This window comes from Vanellus vanellus (assembly GCF_965231255.1).
Source record: "Vanellus vanellus genome assembly, chromosome: 1".
In the NCBI taxonomy this organism is placed as follows: Eukaryota; Metazoa; Chordata; class Aves; order Charadriiformes; family Charadriidae; genus Vanellus; species Vanellus vanellus.
This window is the reverse complement of record NC_138905.1, coordinates 221,969,959-221,985,716: the sequence shown is the minus strand read 5'-3', so window position 1 is coordinate 221,985,716 and position 15,758 is coordinate 221,969,959. Positions and strand designations below refer to the sequence as shown.

Here is a 15,758-nt window from a genome sequence, read left to right as displayed (position 1 = left end):
CCGGGATGTGCACAGCCTGCCTCCTGCTGCTGCCCAGGGCGCAGGGCAGCGCGTCACTACCAGCTAACGTGCGCTACGGTTGGCATCGCCGGGGTTGGGAGGAAGAGAAAACAACATTTTAACTCAGCAGAAGGTGTTTTTTTTTTCCTCTACAGATGTACTGGAAGGGCATATTGAACAGTGAATTATCCATACACCTGAAGGACGGGTGAAGAACAGCCTCACCTGAGGGAGCCCCGATTCACCGCTGACTTCCCCAGTCGCTGCAGTGCAGCAGCGGAGTTGCGCGTTGGAAAAATACCACGCCAGGCTGACAGCCAGTCAGGGAGCAGCCAGCAGCAGATAGTTGGGGAAAGAACATGAGTAATCGCTGTTTACAGAGGGATTTGAGCATAACACACTAACTTTTGGCACTGCACAGCACCCCGGGTTGGGAGCTGGAGGTGACACGCGGTTCCCTGCCAGGCTGACGCTGCACGGTCTCACCTCGAGGCTCCGCAGCACCCGCTGAGCTTCTCAGTTTATGCGCTGCGTAAGAAAGCACTTTGCATTTCTTTTAAACCTGCTGCCCGACACCTCCCCGGGTGCTCCTCGGCTCCTGAGCTGTGAGGGAAGTGGAATAATTGCTCCCGTTCGTCTCCATCGCTCGGGGTCGTACGGGCTGCTCCCACGCCAGCCGACTGCCCGTCCCGGAGCTGCCGACACCTCTCCCCCAAACCCCGCACTGCTTGGACGCCTCACGGAATCACAGACTCACGGAAGGGTTTGGGTGGGAAGAGACCTTAAAGCCCCCCCAGTGCCACCCCCTGCCCTGGGCAGGGCCACCTCCCCCCAGCCCAGGTTGCCCCAAGCCCCGTCCAACCCGGCCTTGAACCCCTCCAGGGATGGGGCAGCCACAGCTTCTCGGGGCAACCGGGGCCGGTGTCTCCCTCACACGGAGGCTATCCCGCACTCAGCCCCGCTGCTGCCGGAGCGCTAAACACCCACGTTAATTGGAATTAACTCTGCGACAGCCATTCCACACATACAGAAACTGCCACACATGCAGCCGTGCCCGATGAGTCGGTGTCTGCTTCCAAAGAGAGGGGTTTTGGGCAGAGAAAAGGCTTTAAAGCTGTTTTGCAGACAGGCGTGAGCTCTTGTGTCTCTTGCGGCTGGCTGGAGTCCGACCGCAGAGAGATCGGTCTTATGACTCAGTGTGCAAACACCATCAGTCCTGGGAGGACAAAATACAGCGAGAAGCATGAGAAAAGGTCACGACAGAGGAAGCGTTAAAGCAAAACGCTCCCGTGAAACCAGCGAGGAACTGAGCAGCGACACAAAGTGCCGCTTTATTTCCCATCTTCCCTCCTCACTCCCTGCTGCCCCGATTGGGAAACCTGCTCCGCGCTGCTGCCCGGGGAAGGGCGTCTCCTCCGCTTTCTGAGCTATCCGGTACGGGAAAGCAGGGAGCGCGCGCGAGTCTCCTCCCGCTATGTCAGAGCCAGCGTGAGGAAACCCGGGCTGCTGCCTCCGCTCCGAGCCCCCGAGGCCACGCGCCAAATCAAACTCAATAACCAGTCAAAAACTTCCACTGGAACAAAGCGCCGTGTAACTCGGTCCACGCACCAGGAGAAAAGATTAAAGGGGACATTTAGAGGAAAAACATCTGTTTATCCTGAAAAAAAAAACCAACCCAGGTGCCCATTAACTCGGATATACACCAACAAACACCGGCCCGGTGAGGGCAGACAGACAGCGTAATATAAAGCGTGTAGCAATGGAAATAAATGTAATTATAAATAATCTTCCAATGCTGTCTCCAGCCCTCCCTCGCTGCGGCTGCTGAAGACGTTTCACAGCTGTTTAGGACAGAAGATAAGGTACAGGGTCTGGCTGGTGGCCAGGGGCGGTCATGCTTCGGTAGCCATCGACGCGACTCCACCATTGACCCCACAAAGCACTCGTCTGTCCCTCGAGCGTAAGGCCCCGCGCACCGTATTCGCGGCACTGCCAATTATCCCATGGGAGGAAGATGCTCTGACAGGTACGAGATGGGGTATCTGCTCCCGGGAGGGCTCGCACCCGCCGCACAGTTCCTTCCCGGGGTCGGATGGTTTCCCAGCCGCGGGCACGACGTCCTGCTCGGAGCTCAGGCGAGCGGCGCGGGCAGCACGAGGCCAGGCGAGCTGCCGGTTTGTGCTCGCTGGGGGCAGGAAGGGGCTGCCAGGTCCGGAGCGCGCAGCCGCCGCTGGGGCTGAGCTCCAGGAAGCTCTGATACAAACGGTTCACGTTCAGCTCCCATTTGGGCTCATTTCAGACACGGGACTTTCAAAAATCCATCCCTGGAGGGAGAAGGGTGTTGTTCCAAGTGGGTAACCAAAGCCCGACTCACTACAGAGGGTTATTTTTTTCCCCAGTCTGTGGTTTCACATGCAGTTTCTGAATTCTTTAACGAAGCCTTGAGAGGGGAAGGTGCTGCTGACCCCCGAGCCCACCCCTGCGCTGCAGAGGACTGAGAGGGACGTAAGCGCAACGTCCAGGAGGAGCACAATCAGTTTTACCTAGAAGCAGACTCATCTCCACAGATCTACTGTGGTCCTGGCCGCGGTCTCCGCTCCTCCTAACCATTTAAACATAAAAAGATGCAAAAGGTGTAAAAGACAAGGACCAATAGTGACTTCCCCTGACTGGGCAGAGCAGGGTGTCCCCGCCGTCGGGATCGGGACCATTTATCAGGTGTAACCGGCCCAGGCCGGGTCAAATCCCATCTCGCTGCAGAAGGGAACTCTTGCTCGATGAGCTTTGCTGCCTACAAAACAAGGGAGAAGAGACAGACCCAGCCTGGGAGGAGGCAGCGCAAGGATGAGTCGGAGACGCCAAGCCGAGTGATGCTCAGCCGCTTGACCAAAAGGGAGATCACCATTTGGGGCCATCGAGCTTGATTTAGTTGTTTCTGCAAGCCCTCTACCTAAATATCAGCCTGGAGAGAGCAGAGGCAGCAGCGGGAGCCGACACGGAGCTTCCCGCCCCACCACCACGTCTGGCTGGCTCCCTCGGAGAGCGGGAGAGCGCCTGGTCATCTCCAGATCTCATTAACATGCAGATTTGGGCTGCTGCCCGCTGTTATGAATGAGCCCGATAACAGCCGTCTGACATACGCGCCGTGTTTCCATGAGTCACAGTCGTACAGTGCTTCTGAGAATACTGCTCCATCATATTTATCCGGCGAGGAAACTCTGCTGCAAGCCCGCGCGTCTGTGGGTGGCTTATTAAGAAACAAAGCGGGAACACAGACAATCAATATTAATACCGAATATAAACACAAGGGGGATTGAGGCAGTAATTCTTTATGGCTTTGCTTCTTGCTTTGCCTCCAAATGCGCGGAACAACTGAGGTTGAGGGAAATTAAACTACCCACATTAATTAGGTGTAATCTTCCGGACTGGCTAACGGCGCGAAGGGCTTGAAGGGAATAGCTGGTTGGCCGCATGCTCCAAAGGGAACAGTCCCAGAAGTTAACATGTTTCTTGATCTCGAGGAAGAATTCAGCCTGGCCTCTCACATTAACAACCGGGTAAAGATGAGAAAACCCGTCCGGGAGCTGCCAAGAGACCGAGGGACGAGGAGAGCCCGTGGCTCAGGGGCTGGATCCAGCCTTTGGCCGTGCGATCCTTCCCGCAGCAACACCACCCTGTGCGGTAACGCGAGGTCTGCCGGCTACATCTGAAAGGGCCGTTCATCCTCAACCAAGGGAGAAGTTGCTGGTCGGAACAATCACAGCCTCCCAGACTGGTCAGGGTGGGAAGGGCCCTCTGGAGCTCCCCCAGTCCCACCTCCCGCCGGAGCAGGGGCACCTCCAGCAGTGGCACAGGACACCTCCAGGCGGGTTTGGAATGGCTCCAGAGGGGGAGACTCCCCCCCTCTCTGGGCAGCTGTGCCAGTGCTCTGCCGCCCCCACAGGAGAGAAGTTCCTCCTCAGGTTGAGATGGAACCGCCCATGGTCACGTTTGTGCCCGTTCCCTCTTGTCCTGTCACTGGGCACCACTGGAAAAAGACTGTTCCCATCCCCCGGCACCCGCCCTTGAAGGATTTATCAGCATTGATGAGATCCCCCCTCAGCCTTCTCCTCTCCAGACTGAACAGCCCCTCAGCCTCTCCTCAGCAGAGAGATGCTCCAGTCCCCTCAGCATCTTCATAGCCCTTTGCTGGACCCTCTCCAGCAGTTCCCTGTCCTTCTTGACCCGGGGAGCCCCGAACTGGGCACAGTGCTCCAGATGTGGCCTCTCCGGGGCAGAGCAGAGGGGGAGGATGACCTCCCTCCACCTACTGGCCACACTCTGCTTGATGCCCCCCAGGATGCCATTGGCCTTCTTGGCCACCAGGGCACATCGCTGGCTCGTGGCCATCCTGTTGTCCCCCAGGACTCCCCGGTCCCTTTCACAGAGCTGCTCTCCAGCAGGTCAGCCCCCAACCTCTACTGCTGCATGGGGTTGTTCCTCCCTTGGTGTCAGACCCTACAAGTTGAACTTGTAGGGCTCTTGTTGAGCTCCATCGGGTTCCTCTCCGCCCAACTCTCCAGCCTGTCCAATGCGAAAACCCCCTGAACACAATCCTCCCTTTCATTTCTGATACTCATAACCTTCGTCTTTCCAAGCCTGATGGAGGAATTTCTAGTTACCGGCCACACTAACACTCATTATGCCTCATTGCTCTCCCTATTTAGCAATTCAACAGCCAAGAGGGACCCAGAGAAAGCCTTCCAGAGCAATGCGCTCCGTACGTTGTCCGTGAGCAGAGCTTGTGGAAGTATGCCGGCCCAAACTCGGAGAGACGCTAGTGCAGGGGAACAGCTGCTGACCAGCACAGGCACCGCCAGACTTCGCCCAAGGGTCCCTGGCACAGACCCTCCTTTCCGTTCCTTCAGCCCAATTTTCCCCTGTGGCTGTGGATCGTCAGGTTCCCAGACAGAAGACCTGGACAGGCGTAGGACAGCATGGCTTCCAAAATCTAAATGCTTGTAATTTTGCATAACTGTTATCACTTATTTTCCACCTCCATTCACCACGTCCTGATGGCAGGAGCAAAGCAGCGGGTTTGCCTGCAGCCTCGTGAAACGTGAGCTTTTTAGTACAGATCATCCGAGCAGTGTCATCCACTTCCTTTCGCACGTGGCAGAACTCACCACACAGCAGCGCCCTCCGTACAACGTTCAGTTCTGCCGCTGCTGGATGTCGCCCTCCTCTAACCATTGCCATTACCCCATTTTCCATCCTTCCTACTCAACCAATGCAATTGACTTTAACTAATTTGAGGAATGTGGTGATGAGATGTAAACACTGGGAAAGAGGCAGCGAGAAGACCCGCACTGGAAGATTTGCTGTCCAAGACGAGGAGGCTGAGATCTTCTGGAAGGGCGACCTGCTCCGACGAGACAGCCTCCAAAGAGCCAGCATCGTCTCTGATGCGGCTTCTGCCCCTCCATCTTCCGCATCGCGCACCCCATCCCTGTGTATTTCTGAAGTCCCCGTGTACAACCCCTCCTTACGTTCATTCCTCCAGGAAAAAGTGCTTCGCTCTTCACTGCACCAGGTCACCACCACACCTCAACAGGCAGCACATTATGGCCACCCACGCCCGGGCCTCTACGCCTCCCGCTCTTGGACTATCAGTCATTTCAGGAACCGGCTAGCAGTTATCCTTGCTGGCAGTCAAATCCTCTACGGAGGTGCTCATTATTCCTCGTTTTCCACAAGGAAAGCTTTGACCCCATCACCCTACAGGTGGCCATTAGGGTGATGAAGGGAGTCACTCTCTTCCAAGAGAGAACATAGAACTCTTTGGGGAGGAGGGACACAGAGTTACCCTAAAAGCTCTTCAGTTCTCCGCTTATCGCACAGCCTCTGCTCCAAACTCGGAGCCCCAGTCCACCCCGTCTTCCCTCTGCAGTTAAGCACAACTATGACTTAACTCAACGGTTTATCTTCTTTGTACCTCGCACCACCCTCTCCTCGCACGTCCATTTTCTACACTTCCGACCAAAAGACCGCATTTCCTCGGCAGTGTAGTTACGATGTTTTAATGCGTAAAGCCGTCAGCTGACTGAGGCACTTGATAAAGGCCAGCTGCCCCGCTCGTGCCACAAGGAAAACCAAGCCCCCAGCAGCAGACGAAGAGAGCGTGTAGCAGAGAACACGCTCTGCAGAATGACAAACGCCCGGCTGCTGCTTCTAATCGCCTTTGAGCCAAAAGGCTGGAGAACCGAACGACATCAGCGACTGCTCCGCAACACCACGTCTCCGCTCAGCTTTCCTGGCACGGCCTAACGCGCCAGGTCGCTGAACAGCAGAGAACGCGTGTCTCGAATGGCTCCGCGAAGCCTGAGCGAGACGAGCGCGCAGGAGCTCAGCCCGACCGCACCGCCGGCCCTTCGCTGCCTTTACGTCGTTATACCAAGACGTCAGGCCCTGGGATAGAGAGTTTAAAGCTGTATTAGAAAAGTCTATCTCACCGGCCTGCCCTGTCTCGACCAGCGAGCTGTGCAGAGCAGGGGGGACAGCACCGTCCGGGGAGGGGGACGAGGGACAAACAGTGTGTTCGGCGGCCGGCGCTGCCCTCTCCCGGGTGCAGCCCACCGTGCTCAGCTGAATGTCACACTCCTGTCCTGCCAACGCTGAATTTGGGGCTTGCCCCTGGCAGGTGGCATGAGCATAGAGCCCTTAACGCAACCCTCGTTCGTGCCTCCTCTGCCAGCTCTGCAGCAGCCGCGGAGCTCCTGGGCTTGTTGTAAAGCAGAGGGCGAAGCTGACTGCAGCAGGGAGAGAATCACAGAACAGTTTGGGTTGGAAGGGACTTGAAAAATGATCTAGTTCCAGCCCCCCTGCCATGGGCAGGGACATCTCCCACTAGACTTTCCAACCTGTTTTCCCCGTCCCGTGCCCGGCAGCGAAGGCAGATATTGGGCACAGGCAGGCAGGGAGCTCTGCGGGGGGAGGCAGCTCCCCAGGGAGAAGGACTGGAAAGGAAAAGCACAGGAACAAAGGGAGAGGCCGTGGACGTGCAGCGGCTGTGTACAGCCACCAGCCCTTCCCGAATCGACAGTGCGGGGGGGCACAGAGCATCCCTCTTGCTGCTCTGCCTGACCAGGCTCGCAAATCACCCAGACATCCCTAAGCAGCAGCTTCCTGCAATTACAAGCACCAGAACACATGTGCCAATTAGCCGTGCACCAATATCCTCTTTGGCCCTTGATCTAGGCCAGACCTCAGCCCCGGGGTGCAGCAGAGCTGGGCTGCTTCCTCTGAGGGGATGGGGACGTGGCATCCCCCCAGCCACGGGCCAGGAGGGCTCTCCTTCCCTGCCGCAGTGACGGCGGCTCCCAGCGCCGAGCTCCCTGGGTGCCTGCGCCGGCGGGGGGAGATCTCAGCCAGAGAGAAACACAGGAGAGCGGCGATGTCTGCTCCTGTCCCATCCCAGCCGGAAAAATCTTAATCACAGAGTCCCAGACTGGTGAGGGTGGGAAGGGCCCTCTGAAGCCCCCCCAGTGCCACCCCCCGCCAGAGCAGGGGCACCTCCAGCAGTGGCACAGGACACCTCCAGGCGGGTTTGGAATGGCTCCCGAGGGGGAGACTCCCCCCCTCTCTGGGAGCTGTGCCAGTGCTCTGCCGCCCCCACAGGAGAGAAGTTCCTCCTCAGGTTCAGATGGAACCGCCCATGGTCACGGTTGTGCCCGTTCCCTCTTGTCCTGTCACTGGGCACCACTGGAAACAGACTGTTCCCATCCCCCTGACACCCTCCCTTTGGGGATTTATCAGCGTTGATGAGATCCCCCCTCAGTCTTCTCTTCTCCAGACTGAACAGCCCCACGGCCCTCAGCCTCTCCTCAACAGAGAGATGCTCCAGTCCCCTCACCATCTTTGTAGCCCTAAATTCTGTACTGGTTGAGAGCAGCGCTTGGGGCTTGGGAGACCTCATCACCGCTGGGATACTGAGCGAGACCAGGCAGGATGGCCGAGCTCTGCTGGGCGAGCAGCTCCGTTTGGCCCTCAGACACTTCTCTTCACCCTCTGTTTTCATCAGGAGGCTTGTTCCCAACCCCCCCAGCTCCACACCAAGTCCCTGGTGCTCGCTGCAGAGGAGGTCAGAGCTGTCCTGCCAGCAGATGGATTTTGTTAATGCAGCACTGCTGCCCACAAACCATCCTGGGAACCACTCGAGCCCACCCAAGTCCCTCCCCAGAGCTACAGCCGCAGGAGGACGGGGTGGGCAGAGAGCAAACGTGCCTCTTGGGGACCTGTCACACGCCGGGCCTGAGAAACACGCTTGTTTGTTAACACCCCAGGGAACTGAACGTGGCTAGACAGCTCCCGAACGACACCACAGCACAACGCCAACAGAGGAAGGCACGGCCAACGGCAACAGGAGTGCTGGAGGCCCGTTGTCTCTGAGACAGCGCTGGAAATGCTCCGCTCCCCAAGGGGCACATGCTCGGTCACCCAACCAGGCACTTCCCTGACAGGTCAGGTGGACCTGAGCTCTCTCCTGCACTCCCTGAGGGACACAAGCCCCTGTCCAGGCTGGAGAGCTGCTGGCTCGGCTGAGGAGCCTGTAAGGGCTGTTTGTTCAGAGAGAGACCCCCACAAATGACTCTCTTCTGGCCTGGAGGGGTTCGTCCACATCACGCTGCACTGCCCGGCCTCACGCTTTCATAGAATCACAGAATGGTTTGGGTTGGAAGGGACCTTAAACCCCCCCCAGTGCCACCCCCTGCCCTGGGTAGGGACACCTCCCACCAGCCCAGGGTGCTCCCAGACCCGTCCAACCCGGCCTTGAACACCTCCAGGGATGGGGCAGCCACAGCTTCTCGGGGCACCCTGCGCCAGGGGCTCACCGCCCCCACAGCCAACAATTTCTTCCTCTGATCTCATCTCAGTCTCCCCTCTGTCAGTGTGAAACCATTCCCCCTCGTCCCATGGCTCCCCTCCCTGACCCAGAGTCCCTCCCCAGCTCTCCTGGAGCCCCTTTAGGCACTGGAAGGGGCTCGGAGGTCTCCCCGGAGCCTTCTCTTCTCCAGGCTGACCCCCCCACCTCTCCCAGCCTGTCCTCCCAGCAGAGGGGCTCCGGCCCTCCCAGCAGCTCCGGGGCCTCCTCTGGCCCCGCTCCACATCTTTCCTATGTTGGGGGCTCCAGAGCTGGACGCAGTACTCCGGAAAGGATGCTTTTTTCCCCTCCCAGCACAGGGAACTGCCATCCACCTTCCACTTCGCAGGTGACTGTGCTCACTGTCCCTTCTGATCCGCTCTGGAGCCGAGACGGCGAGGTGAGCACCCCACGGGGTGTGGGAGCAGCCAGCCCCCGCCGCTCCATCCCAAGAGCTGTGCCTTGGGATGCGTACCCAAACGAGAACAAGAGTCGCAGCGGGTTATGAGGACGAGCCCACCCTTCCCCAAGGGCTGAAAGAGCTTTTCTGCCTTCCCACCTCTCGGCAGCACCGTTCTCTCACACCTCTCTCAAATCTGCTCACCTGTTGACTTCCGAAACGTTGTTGATCTTCGCAGCTTCCAGCAGAGCATCTTCTGAAAACAAGAGAAACAAGAGAAAGCGAGTTAGTGGCGAAACACAACCCACACCATAATAACCCGGAGGTGGCACAGGCCGCTGCGGCAGAGTCAGGCAGGGCCTGTGCTTACAGCTCTTACCAACCACCACAGGTCAGGAAGGAGCAGGATACTCCAAAATCCCTCTCCTGCTGACTTACCACAGCCTCCCGACAAGCCCCGGTGCTGGGCTCTGGGGAAGGCAGGACTGAGCAGCAGTTGTCAAAGCACAGCCACAAGTACAGCCGTGGGAACCCGTGCACAAGCTGAATCCCCAGCCTGGCTGCACAGGTCCCTTCCTCGCCTCTCCCGGCCCAAACGCAGACGTTCAACCAGCTGAAACTGCAGCTCCCTGCGTGCCGCACGGCAGCAGGAGAGACCCCCCCCACCAGCTCCGGGCAGCACCTCCGCGGCCGGACACAGCCAGGGATGTGAATCGCTCCTCCCTGGGAAACCAGTCTCTCCCAGCCTGCCAGAGATCACCCACGTCCGCAGGAAAATACCTTTGCTCACAACTTGCGGGCACTGCCAGTCTCTGGCTCGGAAGGTGCCACTGGCAAAAAAACGCTGGAGAGGAGGGGAAGGGTCCTTCTGGGGTACCCGGGGCTGGGGGCAAGCCGGCAGCGGCGCCAGCGAGGAATAAACTGGGTCGACAACTGGAGAAACAAAGTCTTTTCTCTGTGCCTGCAAGGCTAACCCTGCGAACGGCGGGCTCTGGGGTGCAGCAGGCACGGCGGGGCAGCTGGCACTGTCACCGCGGGCAGCCACAGCCTCGGCCAGAGGTGTCCAGACACCATCACAAGGCCAACGAGCTCCTACCGCGGGCTCAGAATGACACCTCCTGGATGGAGAGGGTAAGGACGGCACCCCGACTCTGACTCTTAAAAGCGTGCAGAGCTGCTGGTTGTTCAAAACCAGCGCAGCCAGCAAAGCTGTACTGGGGCATTTAGGGGACAATTTGGGGCATTTGAGGACAATTCTCCCCAATTCTTACCAGCCTTCAGGCGCCTCCTGCTCTCTCCCCAACATTTTGTGCCTCATTTCTGCAAGTTATTTGTGCCCATGGCTCGGCTTTCTGCCTCGCGTCCTTAACCTGCCTTCCCGGAGAGCAGCCCCGGCAGCCAGGGCTCTGTCCCGTGTCCCCATCCCCTGCTCAAGGGTCCCTCTCTCGGGGCACAGACACCCATCAGCGATTACGGCTCACCCCAGCAGCCAGCCTTCTGCAGGGGTTTGAGCTGCACCACAAACCCCAAGGTTTCCTCCACTGCCCCGACGGGAACAGCACTCAGCGTGCTGCAGGGAGCTATTTCGGCTGACGGATGTTTGGTGCATCCAAAAAAAGAGCTTGTGGTCTTACCAGGAAAGCCGAGAGCTGTGGGTACTGCGGGTTTACCTGGGCAGCGTGCTGTCTCAAAGACACTTCACCGGGCTGAGTGTGTCAGAGGGCAGCAGAGGGTGCGTTTATGTGTCCCCCCCGGGGGATGACGGCTGTTTGCTGGCCCCAGTACCGCAGCAGACACCAGCAGCACGGGCCACTCGGCTCTGCCCGAGACACAGGGTACACCCCAGGCAGTTGGGGCCAAAGGACCGGTGGTGCCGGAGTTAGCGAGCTGCAGCTGCCGCAGCTTGGACTCAGGGCCAGCACAGCGTCCTCCTCCCAGCCACAGGATCACGGACGGGGTTGGGTGGGAAGGGACCATTAAAGACGATCTAGTTCCAACCCCCTGCCCCGGGCAGGGACACCTCCCCCCAGCCCAGGTTGCTCCCAGCCCTGTCCAACCCGGCCTTGAATACCTCCAGGGATGGGGCAGCCACAGCTTCTCGGGGCACCCTGCGCCAGGGGCTCACCGCCCCCACAGGAGAGAATTTCTTTCTCAGATCTCATCCAAATCTACTTTCTTCCAGTTTTAAGCCATTCCCCCTCGTCCCATCGCTCCACTTCCTGACCAAGAGTCCCTCCCCAGCTCTCCTGGGGAGAAGCACAGGAAGGCGCTGCGAGGTCTATAATTACACAAGACCTGCCATAACGATGGTGAAACCTTTAGGGTAACCAACCCGGCAGCCCAGCACAGCAGTCAGTGTGTTACTCACAGGGAAACCAAGCTCTGACATGCCTGCAACCACCCAGTAAGTGTCCTGCTCTGAAGTCACAGCCTCTCCTGCACACCGGCGGGTGAGCTCACTGCCAAACAAGCCCGAGCCCGTGAGCAGCGAGCGCCGGTTCATGGCGAAGGCACGGCAGTGAGCAGGGCAGGTCCCCCTGCGCACACACCACCCCCTCGCCGACCCAGCCTGGATCCCGACCTCGTCCAGCTGAAGGGCGGAGTTGATGCCCCGCACGCTCGCACACCGCAGAGCAGCGAACTGCTCTGCTCCAACACCACCTTGTCCAGTAACACCAGTGAGGCCACTCCATCTCCCGTCCTGCGGCAGGAAAACAGGGTGACAACAACCCCAGGTGGAGAGGCCAAGCGTAGGACTGCACCCCGAGTACCCCCAAATACAACCCCCTGCCGAGAACGGGACCGGCTGTGGCGCAAACCTACAGTTACACATCCACCGAAAAGCACGCAACTTGCCCCAACACATCACCGGGACTGTCCCCGTCAGCTCACACACACACACGTCAGCATTTTCTACTGCCGTGGCAACAAGGGCTTGTGGCCACCCACCAACTGCATCCTTCCCACGGCGGGGTGGACATAAACCACCCCGTGAGAAACCCTGGGGGTATCAGGGTAGTCACTCACCCCTTCCCAACTCCCCGACCTCTGTGCTCACCCAAAATATCCGACGGTTAAAGCAGGGGAGTGGGGAGAACATCGTCCTGACAGCCCCCACCCTGCCCAGCCCCTTATCTTCACACTACAGAAGAACTTGGGTGTCCATCACAGACCAGCACACCGCTGAGCTAGGGGGAAAAAAAAGGATAACACACCCCCTGGAGATTTTCCCAGGCCAAGTCCCCACGGAGGGACCCCTTCCCCGAGGGGCACCAAGCCCACCACCCCCCCTACCCCCCCGGGGCTGGCCGAGCAGCGATAGTCACCCTTGGAGAGGTGGTCCCTGATGTAGCAGTAGGCCAAGGCGGCGAGCAGGGCAGGCACTGCAGCTCCCGGGGGGCAGCTCCCGGCTCCGCTCCGACGCCCGCCGGGGTCTCCTCCGTGACGACAGCCCCGCTCAGCACCCAAGGGTGCCGGCTCTCTGCGGGATGGCCCTGGCACCGGGCAGCCTGCGCCAGCCAGGCCGGCGGTGGGTGGCGTGGGGGTCCGCAGCGGGGCCAGGCCTCGGCCCTGCAGCCTCACCCCCTCCGTCATGGGGGTCCCCTTTGGGCCTGGCCCCGTATCTACGGGGGAACCCAGCGGGGCTGGCTCCAGTGCTAGGGGGGAGCCCCCCAGGGGCGGCCCCATTGCTAAGGGGGAGTCCACGGGGTCTGGCCCCATATCTCTGGGGGAGCCCCCCAGGATTGGCCCCATTGCTAAGGGGGAGCCTTGGGGGCCTGGCGCCATGGCTAGGGGGGAGCCCCTCAGGGCCAACCCCTTATCTATGGGGGATCCCCCGGGGTCTGGCCCCACAGCTAGGGGGGGTCCTCGGGGCTCCGGACCCACTGCTAGCGGGGAGCCCCCCATCGCTAGGGGGGTGCTCCTGGGGCCGGGCCGCACACCTCCTATGGGACAGCCCCTCCGGGCCGACCCCATCGCTGGGGGGGGGCCTCTGGGGTCCGGCCCCATGGCTAAGGGGGAGCCCCCCGGCCCCGTTACCGGGGTCCCCCCCCCCGGGCCCGGCCCTCGCCCCCCCCCGCCCGCCCCCCGCCATGTCAGCGGCGGCGCGGGCTCGTGGCGCCCCCTGGCGGCCGAAGCCGGCAGCAACCGCGGCCCGGCGCTCCCGGTCCCCTCAGCTACCGCCCGTAACGGCGACAGCCACGGCCGCGCCCGGAGAAGCCGCGCCAGCCCCGGCGGCGGCGGGCGGGCCACCAGGGAGGCCAGCATGGTCCCTTCGCTCCCCGCGCTCCGCCGCTCGCACCGTCCTCCCCCCCCCCCCCGCTACACACACACACACACGCCGCTGACACCGGCGAATCAAGATGGCGGCTGCCCGGCGCAGTCAGGGCCGCGCGCAAAGCCTGCTGGGAGCCGTAGTCCTCGCCGCGCCCCGCGCCGCGCTGCCTCCGCCGCCCTGGACTACAACTCCCAGGGGGAGCCGCGGCACTTCCGCACGCACGCCCGGGGCATGCCGGGAAGCGGCGCCGGCTCCAGTGCCGGGGTGTGTGGGGGGCGTGGTGTAGTGCGGAAGACCGCGGGTTCGAGACCCGCCCCGAGCTGCGGGTGCGCGCTCACAGGCCGGGGCACACGCGTGTGCACACCCATGTACACACACGCGCACGCGCAGGGGTGCGCACGCACACAGGGAGGCACACGCGCTTGCAAGCCTGCATGCGCGCGCGGAGGAGCAGGCGCGCGCGCGCGCACGCACGCGGGGTCTCGCACGCGCCTGCGCAGGGGCGCTCTCCCGCGCGCGCACACGCGCGTGCAGCCACGTGCGCGCGCGGGCGGGCGGGGCAGGCGGGGGTTCGCGCGCCCCGCGGCGCTGCTGCTGGGGGAGTGGCGCGCGAGGGGCGGGGCCGGGCAGCCCCTCCCTGCGGCGCGTGCCCGTGTGCACACACCCGTGAGTGCACCCGCGCGTGCCCCTGCCCGCCTGCGTGCAGGCGTGCCCGAGTGCGCACCGATGTGCACGCGCGTGTCAGTCGCGTGGGGGCGCGCGTGCCCGTGTGCGTGTGCGTGTCCCTGAGTGCACACGTGCGTACGCGCGCGTGTGTGAATCACATGTGTGCGCGCACAGACGTGCCTGCGTGAGCGCATGCCGGCGCGTACAAGTGCACACGTGTGCATGCACGTGGGTGACTCTGAGTGTGTGTTCATGCGTGTGAGTGCCCGGTGTGCGTGCACGCGTGTCTATGATGTGTGTGCAGCACGCGTGTGCCTGTGAGTGCGTGTGCTTGTGTGTGTGAATGCGTGTGTGCACGTGTGTGTGAGTGCACGTGTGTGTACATGCATGTGTGTGAATCACGTGTGCATGCACAGATGTGCCTGTGCGTGCGAGTACACACATGTGCATGCATGTATGTGACTCCGAGTGTGTGTGAGGGCCTGTGTGTGTGCGTGCATGCGTGTTGATCACGTGTGTGCAGCACATATGTGCTTGTGAGTGCGTGTGTGCCTGTGTGTGAATGCATGTGTGTGCGTGTGCACATGCCTGTGTGCACATGTGTGTGAGTGCACATGTATGTACACACATGTGTGTGCGTTTCTCTGTGTGTACACGTACATGTGTTTGTGCATGTGCCCGTGTGTGGGTATGTGTCCCTGAGCGCACAGGTCTGTACACGTGTGTGTGTAAATCACATGTGTGCATGCACGTACACACCTGCGTGTGCGCATGCCTGTGCATACAAGTACACATGTGCGCATGCACATGTGTGACTGAGTGTGTGTTCATGCGTGTGTGTGCCCTGTGTGTGTGCACACGTGTCTATGACATGTGCAGCACGTATGTGCCTGTGAGTGTGTGTGCTTGTGTGTGTGAATGCGTGTGTGTGTGCATGCACACGTGTGTGAGTGCACATGTATGTACACACGTGTGTGTGTGTGAGCACATATGTGTATGCGTACGTGTGTTTGTGCATGTGCCCGTGTGTGGGTATGTGTCCCTGAGTGCACACGTCTGTACATGCATGTGCGAGTCACACGTGTGCATGCATGCATGCGCCTCTGAGCGTGCGCACGCCCGTGTGTGCGAGTACACACGTGTGTGTGCACATATGTGACTCCGAGTGCGTGTGCGTGTCCTGGGCTGTGCCCCGTGGCCCCGGTGCGTGGTGCCGGGTGCGGGGGGCAGGGGGCGGTGCGGGCGCCCGGGGGCGGTGCGGCACACGCGTGGGCCCCGGACACGGCCGGCGCTCGGCGGCGTTCCAGCGGGAAAAAGAGAAGTCAATAAAAAAACCCCGAATGGGGTTTGTGGGAAGAGTCGGGGTTATGGCACGGGGCACCCCGCGCCCGCGCTGCCCACCCGCCCCCGAGAAGGAGAGAACGTGGGGCTCCCGCCGGGCGCTGCCGGGCCGGGGGGGAGCGCCGAGCCATGCCGAGCCGTGCCATGCCAAGCTGTGCCGAGCTGTGCCAAGCTGT

General features: G+C 60.8%; 1 protein-coding gene across 1 annotated transcript in view; it reads right to left on the bottom strand.

Annotated features, from left to right (window-relative positions):
• The window catches only part of CLPB (ClpB family mitochondrial disaggregase), a 96,620-nt gene extending 83,044 nt beyond the window's left edge, over window positions 1–13,576 (bottom strand). The window contains exons 1-2 of the mRNA XM_082482009.1: window positions 12,626–13,576; window positions 9,504–9,555 (exon numbers count right to left, since the gene is read on the bottom strand). Of these exons, the coding sequence (XP_082338135.1) occupies window positions 9,504–9,555; window positions 12,626–13,565 (992 nt within the window). The 5' untranslated portion in view covers window positions 13,566–13,576. The remainder of the gene's footprint in view (window positions 1–9,503; window positions 9,556–12,625) is intronic.
• Between the last annotated feature and the right edge of the window lie 2,182 nt (window positions 13,577–15,758).